This window comes from Athene cunicularia, assembly GCF_003259725.1.
Source record: "Athene cunicularia isolate RWA chromosome 3 unlocalized genomic scaffold, athCun1 chr3_part1, whole genome shotgun sequence".
Taxonomy (NCBI): domain Eukaryota; kingdom Metazoa; phylum Chordata; class Aves; order Strigiformes; family Strigidae; genus Athene; species Athene cunicularia.
Window position 1 is genome coordinate 95,796,267 of NW_020799097.1, and position 17,784 is coordinate 95,814,050.

Sequence of the window (17,784 nt, forward strand, 5' to 3'; positions counted from 1 at the left end):
GGGGAGGGAGGGTTTTTAATTTAATTACTTTTAAATATCATTAACCTTTTCTTTCTGCAAGCAGTTGATTATGTCACCTGGATTTCCATATGAAGAAATTTACTTGTAATAGGTTGTATCTTTTCATGAATAGGGTGGTTGAAGAGAGAATCAGTCTCTGAGTGAGACTTGGATTGCTCTTTGACAGAATAAGCTCTTTAAAGCCTCAGTATACTTATATTCTACAGGCAGCCTAGAACTCCTATTTGGGGAGAGAGAACAGAAGGATGATTACTTCCTTGCTGTATATTCTGTGCATACCCATGTTAAGATTCTGTGTAGTGAAGTATAATAAGAGCTACCCTGTCACTCTTCTTTATTCATGGTATGGCCCAACACCACTCTACATGAGCCTTGTTTTAATGAGTAGCTCAGAGGTAGGAAGAAGTGTACATTTACAGCCATCAGGATAGCTCGAATGCTTTGTGGATGCAGAGAACAGAAGCGGTAGGAACAAAAAAACTGGCAACAAAACTGATGCCAAACTATTTGGAGAGCTGACTTGGGAAATATATTTATCTACAATAGCAATGATTTAAATAGTTTCAGCTCTTCTTTACTGGACAGCATAGTAGCTCTGTAAAGTCCTCTTTCAGTTTTAAGTGGGAAGTACGTTTGAAGAACACGTAACTGTTTTGGGTTTTGCAGAGAAGTCAGGCTTTAGTAATTGCTGGGAGTGTGAAGCAAGGAGAATTCAGGTGTTTCAAGCAATGGTATTTCATGCTGCCTGTTGTCATTTGGGGGATGGACAAGCAGAAGAGTTTTGATTCCCTTGAATAGGGGATCAAGGGTCTAGTGTGAAGGTTCAGCATTAAGGTTTCAACCAATATTATAGACGAAAAAGATAGTATACAGACAGAGCTGAAATGAAACAGGAGTTAGGAGCTTAAGTATGTGGTTAAGGATGAATTTTCCAGGACTTTCCTCACGTTACCTGGCATGGAAGTAAAATACTGTTGGTGAGATGATTGTTAAGAACTCTTTTTCTTTAAGAACAACATTTTTTAAAATTAAGGCAGTCTCTGACAATGTACATAAAATGAGAATAAATGTGATAGTAAATATTACCTGTAAGTTTGCTTGCCGCAGATGTGAGAGCTGATAGAACAGAGCTTGTAGGAGCTCAATATTGGTAAACCAGTTAAATCCTGTATAGGGTGGGTGGCTGGATAACTTGTGGACATCACTGGATACTGTGTGTTTACTTCCTTCAGGTGTTAAGTACAGGAGACAGATAAGTACAGGATGAATGATGTTTCATTCTCCCGTAACATGCTGGGATCAAGATGGCACTAAATTGGGCATTTATCTCCTATTGTGTTTTCCAGATAGACTTGCCTCAGTGGAAAAACTGCCTTTACCTCTTCCTTCTCTGTTGCCTCCAGGTAACCATACTCGAAGTGAGGGCTGGTTTCTACTCTGAGGAAGGAAACTATAGCTTGCGTAGATCGGTGTTGCCTTCCCAAATGCAGAAAAGGCCTATAGCTGTAGAAGAGCTAATTATAAACCTGAAAATTAATAGTAACAAATTTATACCAAGCTCCCTCAACACTTGAGGCAGGAGACATGGAGTACCATATCCTAGCAGGAGCAGACAATGGCTTGTTGGATTGCCTTGTCATCTAGCCAATGTGCTCAGTGTTGTAGATGCCCCATGTGAAGGAGCATAACTGTTCGCCTGTTTCTTGAGTCTTCCTGCCTCACTTCATGGACTGTCTCTAAGCTTTTTTTTAAGAAAATCTGTAATAGTTATTCATCATCATCAGTGGCATTTAGTCTCCTTGCTTTTTCATCATCTTCCCTGCCTCCCCCTGGCCCCGCAATGAATCACAGGAGGACTGTTTTGCTTAGTCATTACCGTAGGTGTTAGTACACCCTAGTGCAGGCAGCTCAAGAGGAAAATTTAGCAGACAGCTGTCTGGCAATTTTGAATCAACTCAGAAGTACTTTTGAGGATTCAAATAAAAAAAAGGTTCTTTGTAAACAAAAAATAAATGTAACAACTGCAAGATTCTCTTTTTCTACAGTTAGTTGTGTACATTATAAGAAAGGGAAGTGGTTATGACTTGGCCCCACCTCACAGTGAAATATTGTGACTTTTATTTTTTCTTTGTGATACCCTGTGTTTGATGTTCATCTCACAGATGCTTCTTGGTACTGGGCTTTTATTCTGAGCTGTAGAACTCCATTTTCACTTCTGACAATGTCTTGTCTGTTCATGGAGAGTTATTCTGAAATAAATTGTGTGCTTTAAATTCACAACTTAGTTCAAATTAACTTTAAGTGCCTGTACAAAAGCCTTTAGGAACAAAGGTATCGCTCTTCTCAAGAAAATTTAGTAGATTCATAAAGGATTTTACCAGACTCTAGGTATCTCAAGGCTTGCTTTATTAACAACTCGGAGTTGAGCCATCACCTCAGTGAGTGGCAACAGCTGACAAAAAGCATCTTATATTTATATGATTCTTCATAACATGCAATACAATACCAATTCATCATCAGTTTCAAAAGTCCATTATATTCCACAGTTCTGACTAGTTCTCGTTCCGCTCCGGTTCCTCTTCTAACATCGCTGCTCACTGATGCAGTCTTGGGTCATCATGATTACTTATCTTCAGTATTGTTCCTAGAGCACCTGGGCATACTGCATTATCTGTTAGTATTGTTCCTAGAGCACCTGTGCTGTATAAGGCAATATCTATTCATTAATATTCCTGCTATTAAAAATATCCTGAGAGAAAAGATATTTCTAAAGCTTATTCCTCTTACAAATTCCCTCCTTTTGTTTTTATATAAATAATGTAATGAAAGCTGGAGTTTATGTATCTGAGGCCCATCCCAACTCACTACTTGCTTGCAAGAAATGACAAAATATTGATGAGTGGGACAGAGGACAGATTCTGTGCTGGTCTTATCTTCTTTGATCATCTGGATCAAACATATTTGATACTTCAGCTTTTTGAAGGACTGTAACAAACACTTAAAAGATGATCTAATTATTTTTTTAAAGTGGAAAATAAAAAAAAACTAAAGAAAAAAACCTCAAAACATGGAGGTGTACCATAAAGACTTAGCCTTATTACATACCACTTTCTAGTCTATTTCATTCTTTCCTATGCCATTTTTATATTTGCTATATGGTAGTTCTGCTTCATTCAGTGCATTGTATGAAGACAGGTAGTCTCAGACATAAGGATGTGGGAGGAAATATTAATCTGCTCATGAAGAATGTGGAAAATGCCTAGTTTCATAAACCAAGAAGCTCATCTCCTATTCTTACACTGATTTGAAGAATTAAGTCAGTTACCAGTGTTGGATGGCAGAAATTACAATCAACTTTATGGCAACAGTAAAGCTTACTCTGTAATCTTACTTAATGAAACAATACAAATGTTGAGATATTTTGAGACTGCCCTTGGCCACTTGAGGTTAGAGAGAAGTATTAACAGAAACAAGACCTTCCAGATGAAGCTTTCTTTATACGTGGGCTTTTGGGTAAGCCCCAGAACTATCTTGGTGATATGCTGAGTGCCTAAAACTGGCAGGAATGTTTAGAGCATGGTGAGCTGACTTCAGCTGAGAGAACATGCTTTGTCCTTCTTCCTTGCTAATGATTCAATGGATAACTATGGAGAAGCTGGGTAGAATTTAAAAACTGATCACCGACTTCCAAGATTGCCTGGAATACTAAAAAATACCCACCTCATTTGATTAGCTGAAGAAGTATGATTGGTAATGATATAGTAAGCTAAACATCTAGTGTGAAATCAGAATTGTGAGACCTAACCATGTGAAAAGTGTCCAGGTGCCTGCAAAAGATGAATGAGAGTGCCATCTGGCTCAGGTGTTACCTAATTCTGAAAATCTTGGTGTTGCAAACGTGGCCAATGTTTTTGTTTCTCCTATTCACAGATTAAAATACAATATAAAATGGAAACATTATTTTCATGCCTCTGAGGTAATGGAAATAAATATATAATTAATTCCGGACTATGCTAATGACTGTTCAGCTGTAAAGAGCAAAGAAAAACAGAGAAGCAGAGTGGCTGGTTGAAGTTGCTGGTGTCTGGGAACTGACAGTGAAAAGTTGCCTGGGAAGCTAATAAGGTGAGTAATAATTTTTGTGTTCTGTGGAGATTTCTGTTTTCCTGTGGTAGACCTGTATTCTAACCAGTCACATAATGGGATTTCAGTCAGGAGAACAGAAGAGCAATGCTGACCTATTACTGACCATGACAGTTGCTACAAGAAGGTTATTTACAAGCAAGCTAATAGCTAGTACTATTTGATGTGAGCTTGAATAGTCATCCTTCCACTGTGATGCTGAAAATGGGCACTTAAATTCTGATACTGCTTTGCAAAAAAAGCTTGCTGGAAGCCATTTATAACAATAGTTATGCTTCTAGTGCTTGAACAGAAGCCAAAATGAAGTTTTGCCCTTGAGTTAAATGGCACTTTGCAAAATGCTTATCCAGTCTGTATGTGCAAACATGAGACTTTAAGGCTTGCATCACAGTGGTAAGACTGTATAAAAAGGTCAAGGTGCAAGAAGTTTTTTTTTTGAGAGCTGGAGAATAAAATGTGAAGAATTATGAAATTGTACCACATATAGGTAAAATGTCAATGAATTTTATAGAAATGCTTTATGGTTTTTTTAGTTTTATTTTTTTTAATTCTAATTTTCTGACAGGTAGAATTATGAGGGTACCTAAAATTCTCTTAACTAAAACTGCAGAATATGATTATTGAAATTCATGGGCCCAACCATCGCCAAAAATTTTATAAATTATTAACTGAAATGCAGCTATTGTAGTTATGAATCTCAGGTCAGGAGAATGTCAGTGCCTTTCCCTTTTACCTTTGGTAGTTGTTTTATGCATTTTCTATATGCTAATGAGTAGCCCTTTCACAATCATTGTTTTTATTATGCATACAAGCAACTGATAATCTTTAAAGGTGAAATTCTAGAACCAAGTGGAAAATCTTACCATCCTGTCCACATCAAAACCATGTGTTAGCTTTTTACTAGATCTTAATTTTATGTTCTCTGCTTCTTAAGTTGATGGAGGAAAGACTGGCACAGTATATAAGTGATACACAATAATACGTCTCAAACCAGTACTCTTTTTGCTAGGATAGCTTTACATGCAAGCCAAATAATTACTTCCATTTGAAGAGAAAAGTCATTTGAGAGGCTATAGTGCTAGGTTTGTCCATTTGCTCAGTTGAAAAGATTCTTGAGCATGTGCTGCTGTGGCCTAAATTCTTGGATACCAAGAAATGTGGACTTGCAATAGAGGAAACTTTTGTGATTGGTGAAGACATTATGAGGGCACACTTTGCAGTGAGTTAAAGGGCTGAATAAGAGAATATAACTTCAACCAAATGTTCTGTTTGCTTCTTGCCTCTTTCAGATGTCATCTCTACCAAGGAGGGTGAAATCTGAAGCCAAAGCCCTTACATCAGAAGATGATGAACTATCTTCACTTTTTAATTCGTGAGATTGCTTTTTTCCTTAAGATTTTTTTCAGTTTTATGCTAAGTATGAGGTCAATCAAAAATTTTTAATGCACAATAATTCTGTTCAATTATAAAACAGAAATTTCCTATGCTTTTCATGCTCACAGTGAAGGTAGGGTGAAAGTGAATTGCCAGTTGTCCAAATATAATCTGGTGTGCACACATTCCAGTGACCAGTTTCAGGAAAGCTTGGTAAATTGTTCCAGCCATTAGCTCTTCAACAGCACGAAAGACCTATATTTGCTGCGTCTGCCTACCTTTCTGTTCATTTTCCCGTTTGTTCCCTTTCATGTCAGAAAACACTCAGACTGACTTGTTTATGTATTTTGTTTATTCTTCTCATAAGCAATATTGTTTACTTGCTTGTTTATCAGGAGCTCTGAATCGGAGGAGGAAGAGGAGGAATGGGAGCCAAAAAGCAAAACTACCAGGAGACCTCGGTTGCCAAAGAAAAATGAGGCAAAAACTAAAAAAGTTGCTGCTTCACAGTCAGCTATGGCCAGGAAAAAGGTTAAGAAGGTAGCAGTAAAAGAGGAAATGGTGAGTATCTGTAAGCAAAAGACACTTAATTACGTTGGTTGGCAAGTAACTTGAGCAGAATTTTTCCAACTCTGTTCTGCTCAGTTGGTTGAGTCTGAGCAGCTCATCTGATTCCACCATTGTTGTGAATATTTGGTATATTTGATAAATGTGACTTTCTTATGTATTTAGGTGTCCCAGATCTAAGACACCTCCTTTAAATTTTTGACCAAAGATAATATGTGAGTTTCCCTGGACATCTCTTTCAACAACAATAAATAAATAAATAAATAAATACCTCTGTTCTTTCTGTAATGAAAGCTAAACACTCTAATATCTCTGGTTTATGTGTTGCAACTTTGATATCTTCTACCTTTTTATCAGCTGGGTACCACAACAAAGCAAAGGCCTGTACTTATGTTTCCTTGCATGGCTGTTCAACCTAGTAAGGATCACAGTTTTATTATAAGATGCACTTCTATCAGAAGTTACTTCTGTCAAAGATGAACATCAGAGGTCAGGCTGTGACAGAAGCCAGTCCTTCTGACTTCTGAAAATGATCTCTGGGGAAGTTCAGGAAAGAAGGTGTGGCTTGTCCAAGGTTATACAATATCTTAGTAGACCAAATCTCAGTTCCAGTTCCCATGCTGCACCTAACACTCTGCCCTGCTGTTTTCTGTTTTGTTGAGACGAATGAAGGCAAGGACTGTAGGTCAGTGTCTTCTGCAGGGGGTCTCAATTAAAGTCTTTCCAGGATAATTTTTTTTGATCTTTTAAATCCCGGTTCTGCTGGGTATGTTTATATCTTTTCCTCCAAGCCAGATGTATTTCAGGTTACTTGATTTCTGGCTTGATATTTCCCTGCGAGACGGGGACATCACTTGAGAGAATGATGTCTAGTGTCAAGTCTCAGGTTTTAATTTGAAATGTTGAACCGGTTTGTAACAGTCAATGTTTAATATGGTTTCGATGCCTTTTTTGGCAGGATGTATCCTTGCCTATTGCTCCTGCAGAAGATAATAGAATGCACCTTCTGAAACCTAAGGAAGAACATGTAGGCACTAAACTGAAAACTTTAAATCAAAAGCTAGAAATGCCTAAAAAAATGCAAATAAATTCACTCCAAGGGAAGAATGTGAATAGTTCAGAGAATGATGAAAAACCCTCAACAAGTGTCCCTATAGTGGGAAGTCAAGTGAAGCATGAGAAACCTGAGGAGGATTTTGCATCTGATGAACCACCTTTTAAAAAGATTAAGTCAACTACGTGTCCTGAAGGAAAACCAGTTAAAAATCTAGGAGGCAACAAAGTTAAAGAAGAATTTGAAATGAACTGGGATATTGTACAGGTATGAGACCTTTTCCTTTTTGAGGTATCAATGAAACCATTTCCTACATAATTAGCACTTAGAATCTACAATTTTAGTCCTCTTGGCATGAGTTGGAGTGTCAGTGTCACTGTGCTGTTAAGCAGTGATTTAACCTCTGCTTAGATTTTCATAATACATGTATAAATGTACATGCTGGTTGGTAACTGTTAAAATCTCAAACTTTAACATTACCTATGTCACAGGTAGTAGAATAGTCCCTTAGTACAAAGCTTGCTTGCAACAGTTTGCATGTTTCTTCTGTATCAGCAACTGGGCTTTTTTGGGGATATAATCAACGGGAGCTCCTGCATGACGGGATGCTGAAAGATTTGGGATGTCTGTGTGTACACTTTCAGAATTTAGGATTTAGTGTGGCTTGTTTGTTGTAGACACCAATTTACAGTACCATCAAGGAGGAGACTGCATTCTTGGAACAACAGTGACATCAAGGGAGTTATCATCTTTGTTTTTGTAGGATGTTAATTTTGAAGCTATTCAGGTGAAGACAGTTTTAGGATAGCTCCTGTTGTAGGAGGCTGAGTGTGCTTATGAAAGATTTTAATATGAACAGAATGGGAATAGATTGGGCACATTCTATTCATCATCATTGCCTGTTTAAGAAAGGTGTAAAATTCTGTTCTAAAATATTCTTGGAAATGCAGATGGAGTATTTGATCTTCATGTATTGCTGGTCTGAAAGCAGTGAATATGATTGTGCAGGAGTTGTTATATTTTTAAGGTTCTGAAAAAAACTTGAAAGATTTGTAGATCAGACCTCCGTGGGAATAACTGTAGTGAAGTACAAACAAACTAATAGTTAAAATGTTACTAAGCTACTTAGTAAGTTCCAAGTTTTCTGAGTTGCCATGTGCAATTTGTTGTCTTCCTGATTTTTATTTTTATAATTTTTTTGGTAATTATTTGGGTATTTTCTGTTCCCAAAGGCACTTCTTCCTGCATTTTTTACTGTAGTTTTAAGTTTCTGGAAAGACTGGTTGCTGCATGTATTTCTGAAGTACCAGGTGTGTTGGCTGCATGCATGGGAAGCTTGGCATCCTGTTTCAGGGAGGACAGTAGTCCCTGCTGGCCAACATAGTATTCTGGGGGTGGTTTCAAACTTTGAGTGAGAGGCTGTTGAAAGCGATCTATCACATCTCTTAAATGGTGGGTTTGGTGGTTGTGGTTTGTTTTTTTTCTTCTGACAGGCCTTGTCAGAAATGACAAATGTTGAACCATGGGTATGTGCAAACTTAATTCGACTCTTTCGAGAAGAAAACACAATTCCTTTTATTGCTCGGTATCGGAAAGAGCTCATCAATAATCTGGAGGCTGATGCCTTGCGAGAAGTGCAACAAGCATTGGAAGAGCTACGGTAAGTTAATACAGGGAGGTATCTGGGTGTGTGGTAAATAACCAGCTGCTGTTTCTGCATCCCTTATTTTGTCACTTTGTACACACAATTATAAAGGAACTCCTAAAGAAGGTTTAAAACTGATGTAATTATACTTGATACCTGTTGGTTTTGGGGTGTTTTTTTTGCTTATAAGTAATAAGAAATACAGTATTATTGAATTCCAAAGAAAAAGTAAGCTTTTAAGATTTAAGTTTACTAAAACTGCAGAGAAAAAACTCTTACTAAAGGAGTAGTTTATAGGTTCTAGAGATACATAGCCCAATTAGCTGTAACTGCACCCTTTGAAAAAGAATCACTAAGAATGTCTTGGCTCCCTGATTGGAAGCACAGGGCCTTTAGTGAAGAGCACTACTTGAGGCTGTAGTGTGGCAGGAGGGCAGGTTAAACTATCCCAGATCATTGCAGCAAAGCCTGCTGTGGGGGTGGATGAGACTACTCTTATTCCTTCATGCTTTTGGGTGGCGCAAGGGAACAGACTTGTCAGCTGTTCTGTCAGCACGTTGTTTTCCTCCTTGTACTCCCCACTATCCTCTATCAAGAGATTCTTTTCAAAGATGGAAGGTGGCCTGAGAGAGTTCTTGTCTGAACAAGTAATATAAATCATAACAAAATACCTTTGTTGATGGCAGTTGCTTACAGGTATCTTACTGAAGGTCTAGGAGTTTAAAATCTGGTACCCTGTACTTGATGCTGCAGAGCTATCTTGATATGAATTACAGCAGTAAGTGCTCATCAACATGGATTTAATTTAGGGCCTTTTTATTTGGCTTCCAGGCCAGTAATCTTGAAAAAATATATATAGCAGTAATGACTGTCATTATTGTTTGATTTTTCTTAAAGATACCACAAGATATTTTGATACAGTTTTGTACTAATTGGAGAAAGACTAACAATTAAAAACTCTTTTGGATTATCAGATTTGGTTTGTTGAGGATTAGCATGAGATACAATCTTCAGGGGCCTCAGAGAGCTTCAGTGGTGTAAGAAACAAGGTCGCAATCAATAGCGCTTTTAATCCACTGTGAAATGTGACTGTTAATATCAGCCTCTTGTATTTTAGTACTGTTGCGAAGAAGACACATACAATGATACAGAAATTGAAGAAAGAAGGGAAATTATCTGGATGCCTTTTAACAGCACTATTAAATTGCAGAACTTTGGAGGAATTAGACCATGTGGTCAGTACACCAGTCTTTTTCAAGTCATCCTTAGTTTAAATGTAATCTTGCATAACTAAATAGTGCATAATGCAAAGTACATACATGAAATATTTCTGTGTCTTTTAATAACTGTTTGGTTTTGGGATTTTTTTTGGTTTGAAGACCGCACCTTATAAAACCGGGAGTAAAGGCACCAAAGCTCAGAGGGCCAAGCAGCTGGGATTAGAACCTGCTGCTCTCTCCCTCCTGCAGAATCCTGTGGAACTCAATCTCTTTTCTTATATTAGACCCACTACCAAAGGTAAGCACTCTGCTTCTATGAGCAGTAATGTCCTGAATGTCTGAAAATATTTTAAAAAGGGAATTACTTTAATTGTTCTGATGTTGCTGGAAGTTATGCAACTATTTTAAATTCAACAGTTCTTTAAGCAACATGTGGTAGGAGTTTACATTTAATGCCATGGTTCTCCAACCTTCTTGTCTTTTATTCTATATAGTAATAATTCTGGTAAATAAGAGACAGAAGTCTGGAGTTCTTATAGTTGGCATGTGTAACTATTGGTAAGAGACAGGGAACTACACTGCACACCTGAGACCTCTCCATGGTTCTACTCTTACTTGAATTGCTTACTGAAGATTCAGCACTGATTGCACAAGAAGCATATGCTCATACTCTGTACTGAAGTAAATGTCACCCATCAAAGCATATCTTGATAAAAACTGGCCTTGGTGATTGGTGGAGGAGTGAGCAGGAGAGCTTTTGTTACTGAATGACAATAGGGGTTGGAGATGATATAATCCCTAAATTTGAGCAGGAACTTTTAATGACAGGATTGTGACACAGACTGTAGAATTGTGTTTCTTTGTGAATGCAGTTATGGGTGAATCTGTAGGGGGCAATCTCTGACAGTAAAATACAAAGATTGCTATAACCTTCTGTATGGTGTTAAAGTAGAGACATACTTGTATTCTTCCCTGCCCCAACAGTTTTGAATTTTAACATAAAGGTACCGAACCTCCTTAGTAAAGCCAATTCTCACTCTTTCCACTTCAGCTTTTTTTTGTTTATTGTTTATAAAAAGATCCTAACTTTGCAATGAAAATCAGTTACCAAATATTCTGATTGTTTAATTACTGCATTTTAGCATGTCATTATGTAATATAGCAGTATATTGCAACCATATATCTGGCTATTCTGGCAGAGTGTAAAGAACCAAAAGAAAATCTTCATGGTGAAATTCCAGATTAATTATTTAGGGTGCATTCAGAAGGAAGTGCTGTTTGTTGCATCATAAACATTACAGTTTTTGAAAATCAGTACACCTGTTTTCAATTTTGTGCTAAAAATAATGTTGCTTAGGTTTATATAATGGTTTTAATTTGAAAGGTGCATCAGAAATTACATAATCTATAAACTGGATCACTTTTATCAACTTGGAAGCCAGTTTGACAACCTCTATACAGCTTGAGATCAGAGTGAATGTTTTTTAAAAGAATGAGCCATTTGACATAGAGAAAAGTTTTAATCAAATCTTAATATTCAGTTCTTTTAAGTTCTCAAGTGTTTTTAAACTTATACTAAAAATAAACTGAAATAAAAACAGGAGTTCATGTTTCAAAGCCAGATATTTGAAAGGTAAGGAAGCAGGCTCACCACAAAACTCTGTTCTTCCTTTTAGTTGTATGCATGGTCAAATATTTCTCTAATTACACAAGCATGTGCTGCTTTTGTAACAGACACTGTAAAACACCCATGTGAGTGGTGCTTGTTGAATGGGAACTTTTTGATTATTCCTTTAATCTTGTCTGGTTTTGGCCTATTCTATCTCATTCAGATTTCTCTGGTAGAATTAAAATAATGTTGCCATGTACACTTCTAGTACTTGGGTGTCTTAATTCATATTCAATATGATGTATGTCTTGTAATTCCCTTAGCTTTTGTATTTTGACATGACATCACTTTTACTGTAAGAAACACTAACTCATACATGTAAGGATCCAAATTCCACAACTTCTGATCCATTCAGGCTTTTAATAACATATTCTTATTCTCACACTTTTATTTTTCTTCCTGGCAGGTAAGTTTAGCTTCCCCTTCCTAAAAAAGGGCAAGATTAATTTTTTTTATAGTGTGTAACTGTATAGCCCAATCAGAAACAGGGTTCTGGATTCCATAGAAATATTAGTTATTGGAGCTGTGCAGGTTTTAAATGCTGTTAATAAAGCTCTTTCAAGTTATTGGTAGTCCATCAGAGAGAAAAATAATGTGTGTTGAAGGAGACAGTTAATGCTGCATCGCCAGCTCTATGATTCTTTTTGCTCTGAAGCATTTGTTACTGACTGTTGCTAGAAACAGCGTTAGATCTATTGATTTAAAATACAAGATGTCAGTTTTATTTCACTGCCTCCTGGTTTGGGTCCAATTCAACTGCTGTGCTAAGTAGAACACTATGCTACCTCTTCTGGTCTTTTGAAACGAGGGCTAGTTCCATGTTTTGGAAAGCTGAATGATTCTGTTATCAGCTCTCTAGAATGCTTTGTCTATGGACACATTTTATAACTTCACCATTTTAACAGTATATTGTGAGAGGGAATGAGGGTACCGTGACCTCAGAAGTGTCACTGCAAACTCCTGCTACAAACCAGTGGACATATAAAACTTAGAAAAGACAGGGTTGCCTGCAAAGATTTTAGGCAATTTCCTTAGCAGCAGCAAAATGTGTAGACTTCTGCAATTACTCATTTTACTACAACCTCAAAATGATACTTGAATATCTAATTTTGCTATTGTAAATAATTCATTTGCATCATAAGTGTAAAGATCTGTTATCATCAAGCCAAGAAATTATTATTTTTCTCTCATTTTAGTGTCATTTTGACTTATGATACTGCATTGGTCAGTTTAGGTTCATTAAAAATATAATGACTTCACATGTTTTGGAAAGGCAGCTTAGCTAAATTCTAATTAATTAGGATTCCTCATTGAAACCTCTGCAAATGTATTGGATATCTTGCATCAACTTTCTTTAAGCATTTATATATTTTCATAGTGCTTGTGCAGTTGTTTAAGTTTTTCATATTAGGTTTTTTATAATATGTAACTCTTTCCTTCTAAGGACTTTCAACTATTCAGGAAGTAGAGGCTGGAGTACAGCATATTTTAGCTGACATCTTTGCTAAGGATAAAGATACACTGGATTTTATCAGAAAATTGTAAGTTTGACTCTCACTTTCTAAACTTCTGATTACATGGTAAGATTCAATCTCCTAGTGCACAGATCCATAAATAACTTTTTTTTAATGATATGAAAACAGTGTTACTGTGAGATTGATTTAGATCCTTTGCTTGTGCCAGAGGTATGTTTGGTAGCCTTTCTGCCCATCTGACTATCTGTGGACAAGAGATCTGCTGTGAGCATGGCATGACACTGTGACTCCCAAAGACTGAGAAATTCTCTGTGGCTCTGCTCCTTGTAGAGCCGATCTCCCTTGCAGTTAATGATCTATATGCTAAAATTTTCTCTCCTTGAAATTCCTTCAAACTGTAACTTTTCAGAGGTTCATTTGCTTAAGCTATTGCTTCAATAATTTGCTGCTTGACTCCAGTTAGTGTAATTAGCATGCAGTGATGGTTGATTTTTGAAGTTGCTAGTCAATAAGGCAAACAAATGTGACTTTTTAAAGCAGGAGTTACTGATCCTTTTGACTGTTATAGCTGAGTTTTCTTACATGAAATGATTCCAATGTTGTCATGACTGGGGAGGGTTGGTGTGACTGAGTAGTAATTGCTTGTTATTTTTTTTCCTCTGCTGTTTACTGTCTGGGACAGAGAACAGGGTTATCAAAGAACAGGTGCCACCTTAGGAGCATTCAGTGTTGATATGAATCAGCTCAGTTCTGTTTAGTTGACAGCCTTGTTTGCTGTTTATCATGAGTAATGGCCAATTTCATCAAAAGGCTAGAGCACAGCAGTGTGATAACTTCAATGAAGAGGTGATTTTGTAAAGGATGTACTGTCACTACCAGACTATCACTTTCATTTGTTTGACCTCTAGAAGCTCCATAATTGAATACATGGTGCTCTACAGATGTATTCTCTTGTTCTAAAGAGTATTGTATGTATAATAATCATGGCGAACATTTGGGAAGATATCTGTTTGGGGTTTCTTTTACTTCCTAAAATAATGAAAAATTTTATGGGTGAAGTGCTCAAAGCAAGAAATTAATTCTGAGACTGGGTAGATTCAAAAGAGATGTTGCAGTTGTGTAAAATACATAGGTACTATAACTTTTTCTTTTTGCAACTTCCCCAAATTTGTTCTGTAAAGTTGAATCAGTTACTGACCAAACTGGCTGGCTTTTGAGTATCCATTCACTTCTGTAGAAGGGCTGTGTTCAGATTTTTCTGAGGTTTGCTTGCATTTCTTCTCCTGGTATGTTCTAGTCAATATATGCTATGTCAGTCTCACTGTTAAGATATGTAATAGTTCTGCAGGTAATTAGAGTTAACATAACTTATTGGGCAGACTCCAAACTTGATTTTTATTTAATACAAGCACTAATGACTTGTTACAAGTTTCATGCTAAAATACCTTATTAACATTTGTTTCTTTTATTCAGATGTCAACAAAGGTACATTTGTATCCAGTCAGCCTTGGCAAAAGTGTCATCCAAAAGTGGCAATGAAAAAGATATTGATAAATTCCAACTGTACCATGAGTTTTCTTGTAATATAAAGAACATTCAGCATCATCAGGTACACATACAAATTTATATTTTTTTTTCTTACAATTTTAACTATAGCAAGAGTGGCTTTTCTTTTGCATTTTGTTGCTTAAAATTGATTCTAAAGATACTTGATTTTGCTTTTCATTTGTCAAAGATAAGAGAGACTTTCAGATTCTTGAAATGCAGGACTAAGCTGTTAATCTTTGTCTTAAACTGATCAAAGGACTGTTTATTCATTACACCCATTTTCTAATTAATTCTCATTTAAAAAATATTTGTAATGATTTATATATTGGAGATTTCAATACTGGTGTGACTTATTTTCAGTGTGTGTCATGCTCTCCCTTCCTTCCCCCCATGACAAGTGCATAGCAAGTGTTATCAGGAGGGGGATAAAGGCAAAGCAATAATTTGTAGTCTGTAGGGGTGAGACTGGGGTAGTAGTGCCATAGTTGTCTGGAGGCTGCTTGTTTGGAGTATAAGTATTTGAAGGAAACTTCGGTAAACTTATTCTTTGTTTCTCTTGGATGTTTTCTGAAGCACTGGGTCAGAGTGCTGTGAGCCATTTGACACTAAACTGGTCAGGTGAAACTGGTGAGAAGTATCAGGGAGGGATCCATAAAAATTAAATTGAAGGTGACCTATGAAACCAGCTCAGGGGAACGTCCCACACACTACCCTAAAAACAGATTTGTGTTTTAAGTCATCAGTATTCCCTTCTGTGAAGCATCTTTGGTTATCCTAAGCCCTAAACCTAGACTTGTACGACTAGAAAAAGAGATGAAGAATGAAGCAAACTTACTAGCTCATAAGAAGCTGATGACTTTAGATAGCTAGGCTGCCCATTACTGAAGCTCGAAGGCTGAAGTGTGATGCACTCAATGCAACTGTCAAGACCTTTGCACTGATTAATAACTAATCACCAAGTGAATTGTCTCTTGTTGTAGTCACAGTTACCTAGCTTTAAAAAACAAACAAACAAACAAACAAACCTTCCAAAACCAAACCAAAAAACCACATGAACCCTCTTAGCTGCTTCCAACAAGAAATGTGCTTTTCCTTTAGAAGGCTGCCTTACTTTACAGCAGAATGCTTTTCATTTTGTATCTATGATATGCTCTCATTTTCTCTGCTTGCTATTTTAAAAGTGTGGTGTTTTGAATTAAGGTATTTTCTTGCATGTCTTGAAATTTATTACAGAAAAATATTATTTCACAACATGTATGGGCTAATTTTAAACCCTCCTCCCCAAATATCGGTGTTGTTAGGTAAAAGACTAAATACAAGTGATTTTAATAGGTTTTACACAGATGTTTGAAGATGTACCTGTAGTTGTTCTCTTCGTAGTAAGTATGAACATTCGCTGTATTTATATCAGTAATTATTTGGTGAAAACTTGCTTCTAGAGGGTCTGGAAAAGTCAATACAGCAACTGAAGAATACTGTGATGACATCACAAAGATTTGTAGATTCATCAGGAGATTGTGTTATACTGCATGGATTTCTTTTTTGTCTGGATGCTTTACCATTGAATGAATCCTCTGACTGTCAAAGACAGTTTAGTTTTCCCTGCACTGGGAATGGTAAATACGGATATGCAATGTATATTGAGTGTACAGGTGTTTCCTGGGATGATGGTATGATTTATTTCTTGTCCAAGGCATCCTTTTTTTTTCCTGTTTTACGTAAGGAAAACTGTTGCTTAGGTAGAGCCAGGGCTAGAAACCAGATATCCCAAACCTGGTCAGCACTCTGATCACATGGATGCAGGGCTTCTTATCCAGGATGTGTCATTAGTTTGTCTGTTTGATGTTAAGATTAACTCAATCTGTTTCGGTTTATTTCCCCTTATGTCTGTCACTAACCTTAATGCCTCTTTCTTTCCCCATTCTGGCTCTCCAGTGAAGTAACCACTGTTCTTGTAGCTGCTAGTCCTGTAATCATGGGATGTTTTTGCAGACTTATGTGTTGTCTTTCATCTGTATATTACTGCTATTAACTATTCTAACACACTGAGTATTTCTCTATTATGAATCTTAAAAGTCTGAGTTGTTTGTGCTTCACTAAGGTGTCAGGGCTCTTTTGTCCTAGTCGAGTTAAAAATGCATTTTATGATCATCACTGACATGCAGTTTGCAGACTTCCCTATTTTGTAAAAAATACTCCTCGTTTCTGTTGATATTTTTGTTCTTTGTTAGATTTCCACTTCCCTTGTTTGTCTCCTTTTTGTGTTTTGATGATGAAATAAGGGAACAAAAAGTGTTTTCTTTACCTGCTATTTCTTCCTCAAGCTTAAACTATAGTATTGTACTTTCCAAAGTCTTTCTCATAACCCTCAATTTCTTTATTACCTGACCTTACTACCCTGCTGCTGCAAATTACCACTTTTTTATTTTTTATTTTCTTGTGTTATAACTGTCCTTTTTAATACCTAAAAGTCTTTAGTTTCCCATTCACCTAGGACTTTGAAGAAATATTACTTTTCTGCATTAAAAAAGCTGGTTAAATATGTGTTCTTGAATGTGCATTGTGAGAGCTGTAGGTGTCTTCAAGTGAAGAAATACTCTCATTTGATTCAGGATTTTAAAAAGAAGGTTATACCTAAAAAAGATACAGGGAAGTCTGAAACTTGGAGGAATTTATATAATTTACTAATACCCCAGGACTGCAGGTTAAATAGCTGTGTTTGAAGAACACTTGCAAAATTCACTGTTTTGAAGACCACCTCTACTCTTCTCATGACTATGCACAGACAGGTGTTCTCAATGCATTTAGCTAGAGACAACAGTAGAAGTCAGCTTAAAATTAACTCTTTAGAGTTGCAAATAAAGGATTTTGTAAAATACTGCACCAAAACTGGTCATTGCCTGGGTATAGAAGTGCTAGTAATCTTAAAAATCTGTGTACAGCTGTAGTTCTGCTTTAGTTTACATGTAAGTAAAGGGGATGGGTGGTAGACCAGCATGTTACCTATAAGAGAACAAGCTGTCTTTATGACCAAAGCATTTGTAGCCATAAGTGTGACTTGCAGAGGG

General features: G+C 36.7%; 1 protein-coding gene across 1 annotated transcript in view; it reads left to right on the forward strand.

Annotated features, from left to right (window-relative positions):
* SRBD1 (S1 RNA binding domain 1) overlaps positions 1-17,784 on the forward strand; it is a 130,941-nt gene that overhangs the window by 1,356 nt on the left and 111,801 nt on the right. The window contains exons 3-11 of the mRNA XM_026846115.1: positions 3,952-4,146; positions 5,454-5,536; positions 5,934-6,099; positions 7,064-7,426; positions 8,653-8,819; positions 9,922-10,039; positions 10,184-10,322; positions 13,138-13,234; positions 14,642-14,777. Coding sequence (XP_026701916.1) covers positions 5,454-5,536; positions 5,934-6,099; positions 7,064-7,426; positions 8,653-8,819; positions 9,922-10,039; positions 10,184-10,322; positions 13,138-13,234; positions 14,642-14,777 — 1,269 coding nt within the window. The 5' untranslated portion in view covers positions 3,952-4,146. The remainder of the gene's footprint in view (positions 1-3,951; positions 4,147-5,453; positions 5,537-5,933; positions 6,100-7,063; positions 7,427-8,652; positions 8,820-9,921; positions 10,040-10,183; positions 10,323-13,137; positions 13,235-14,641; positions 14,778-17,784) is intronic.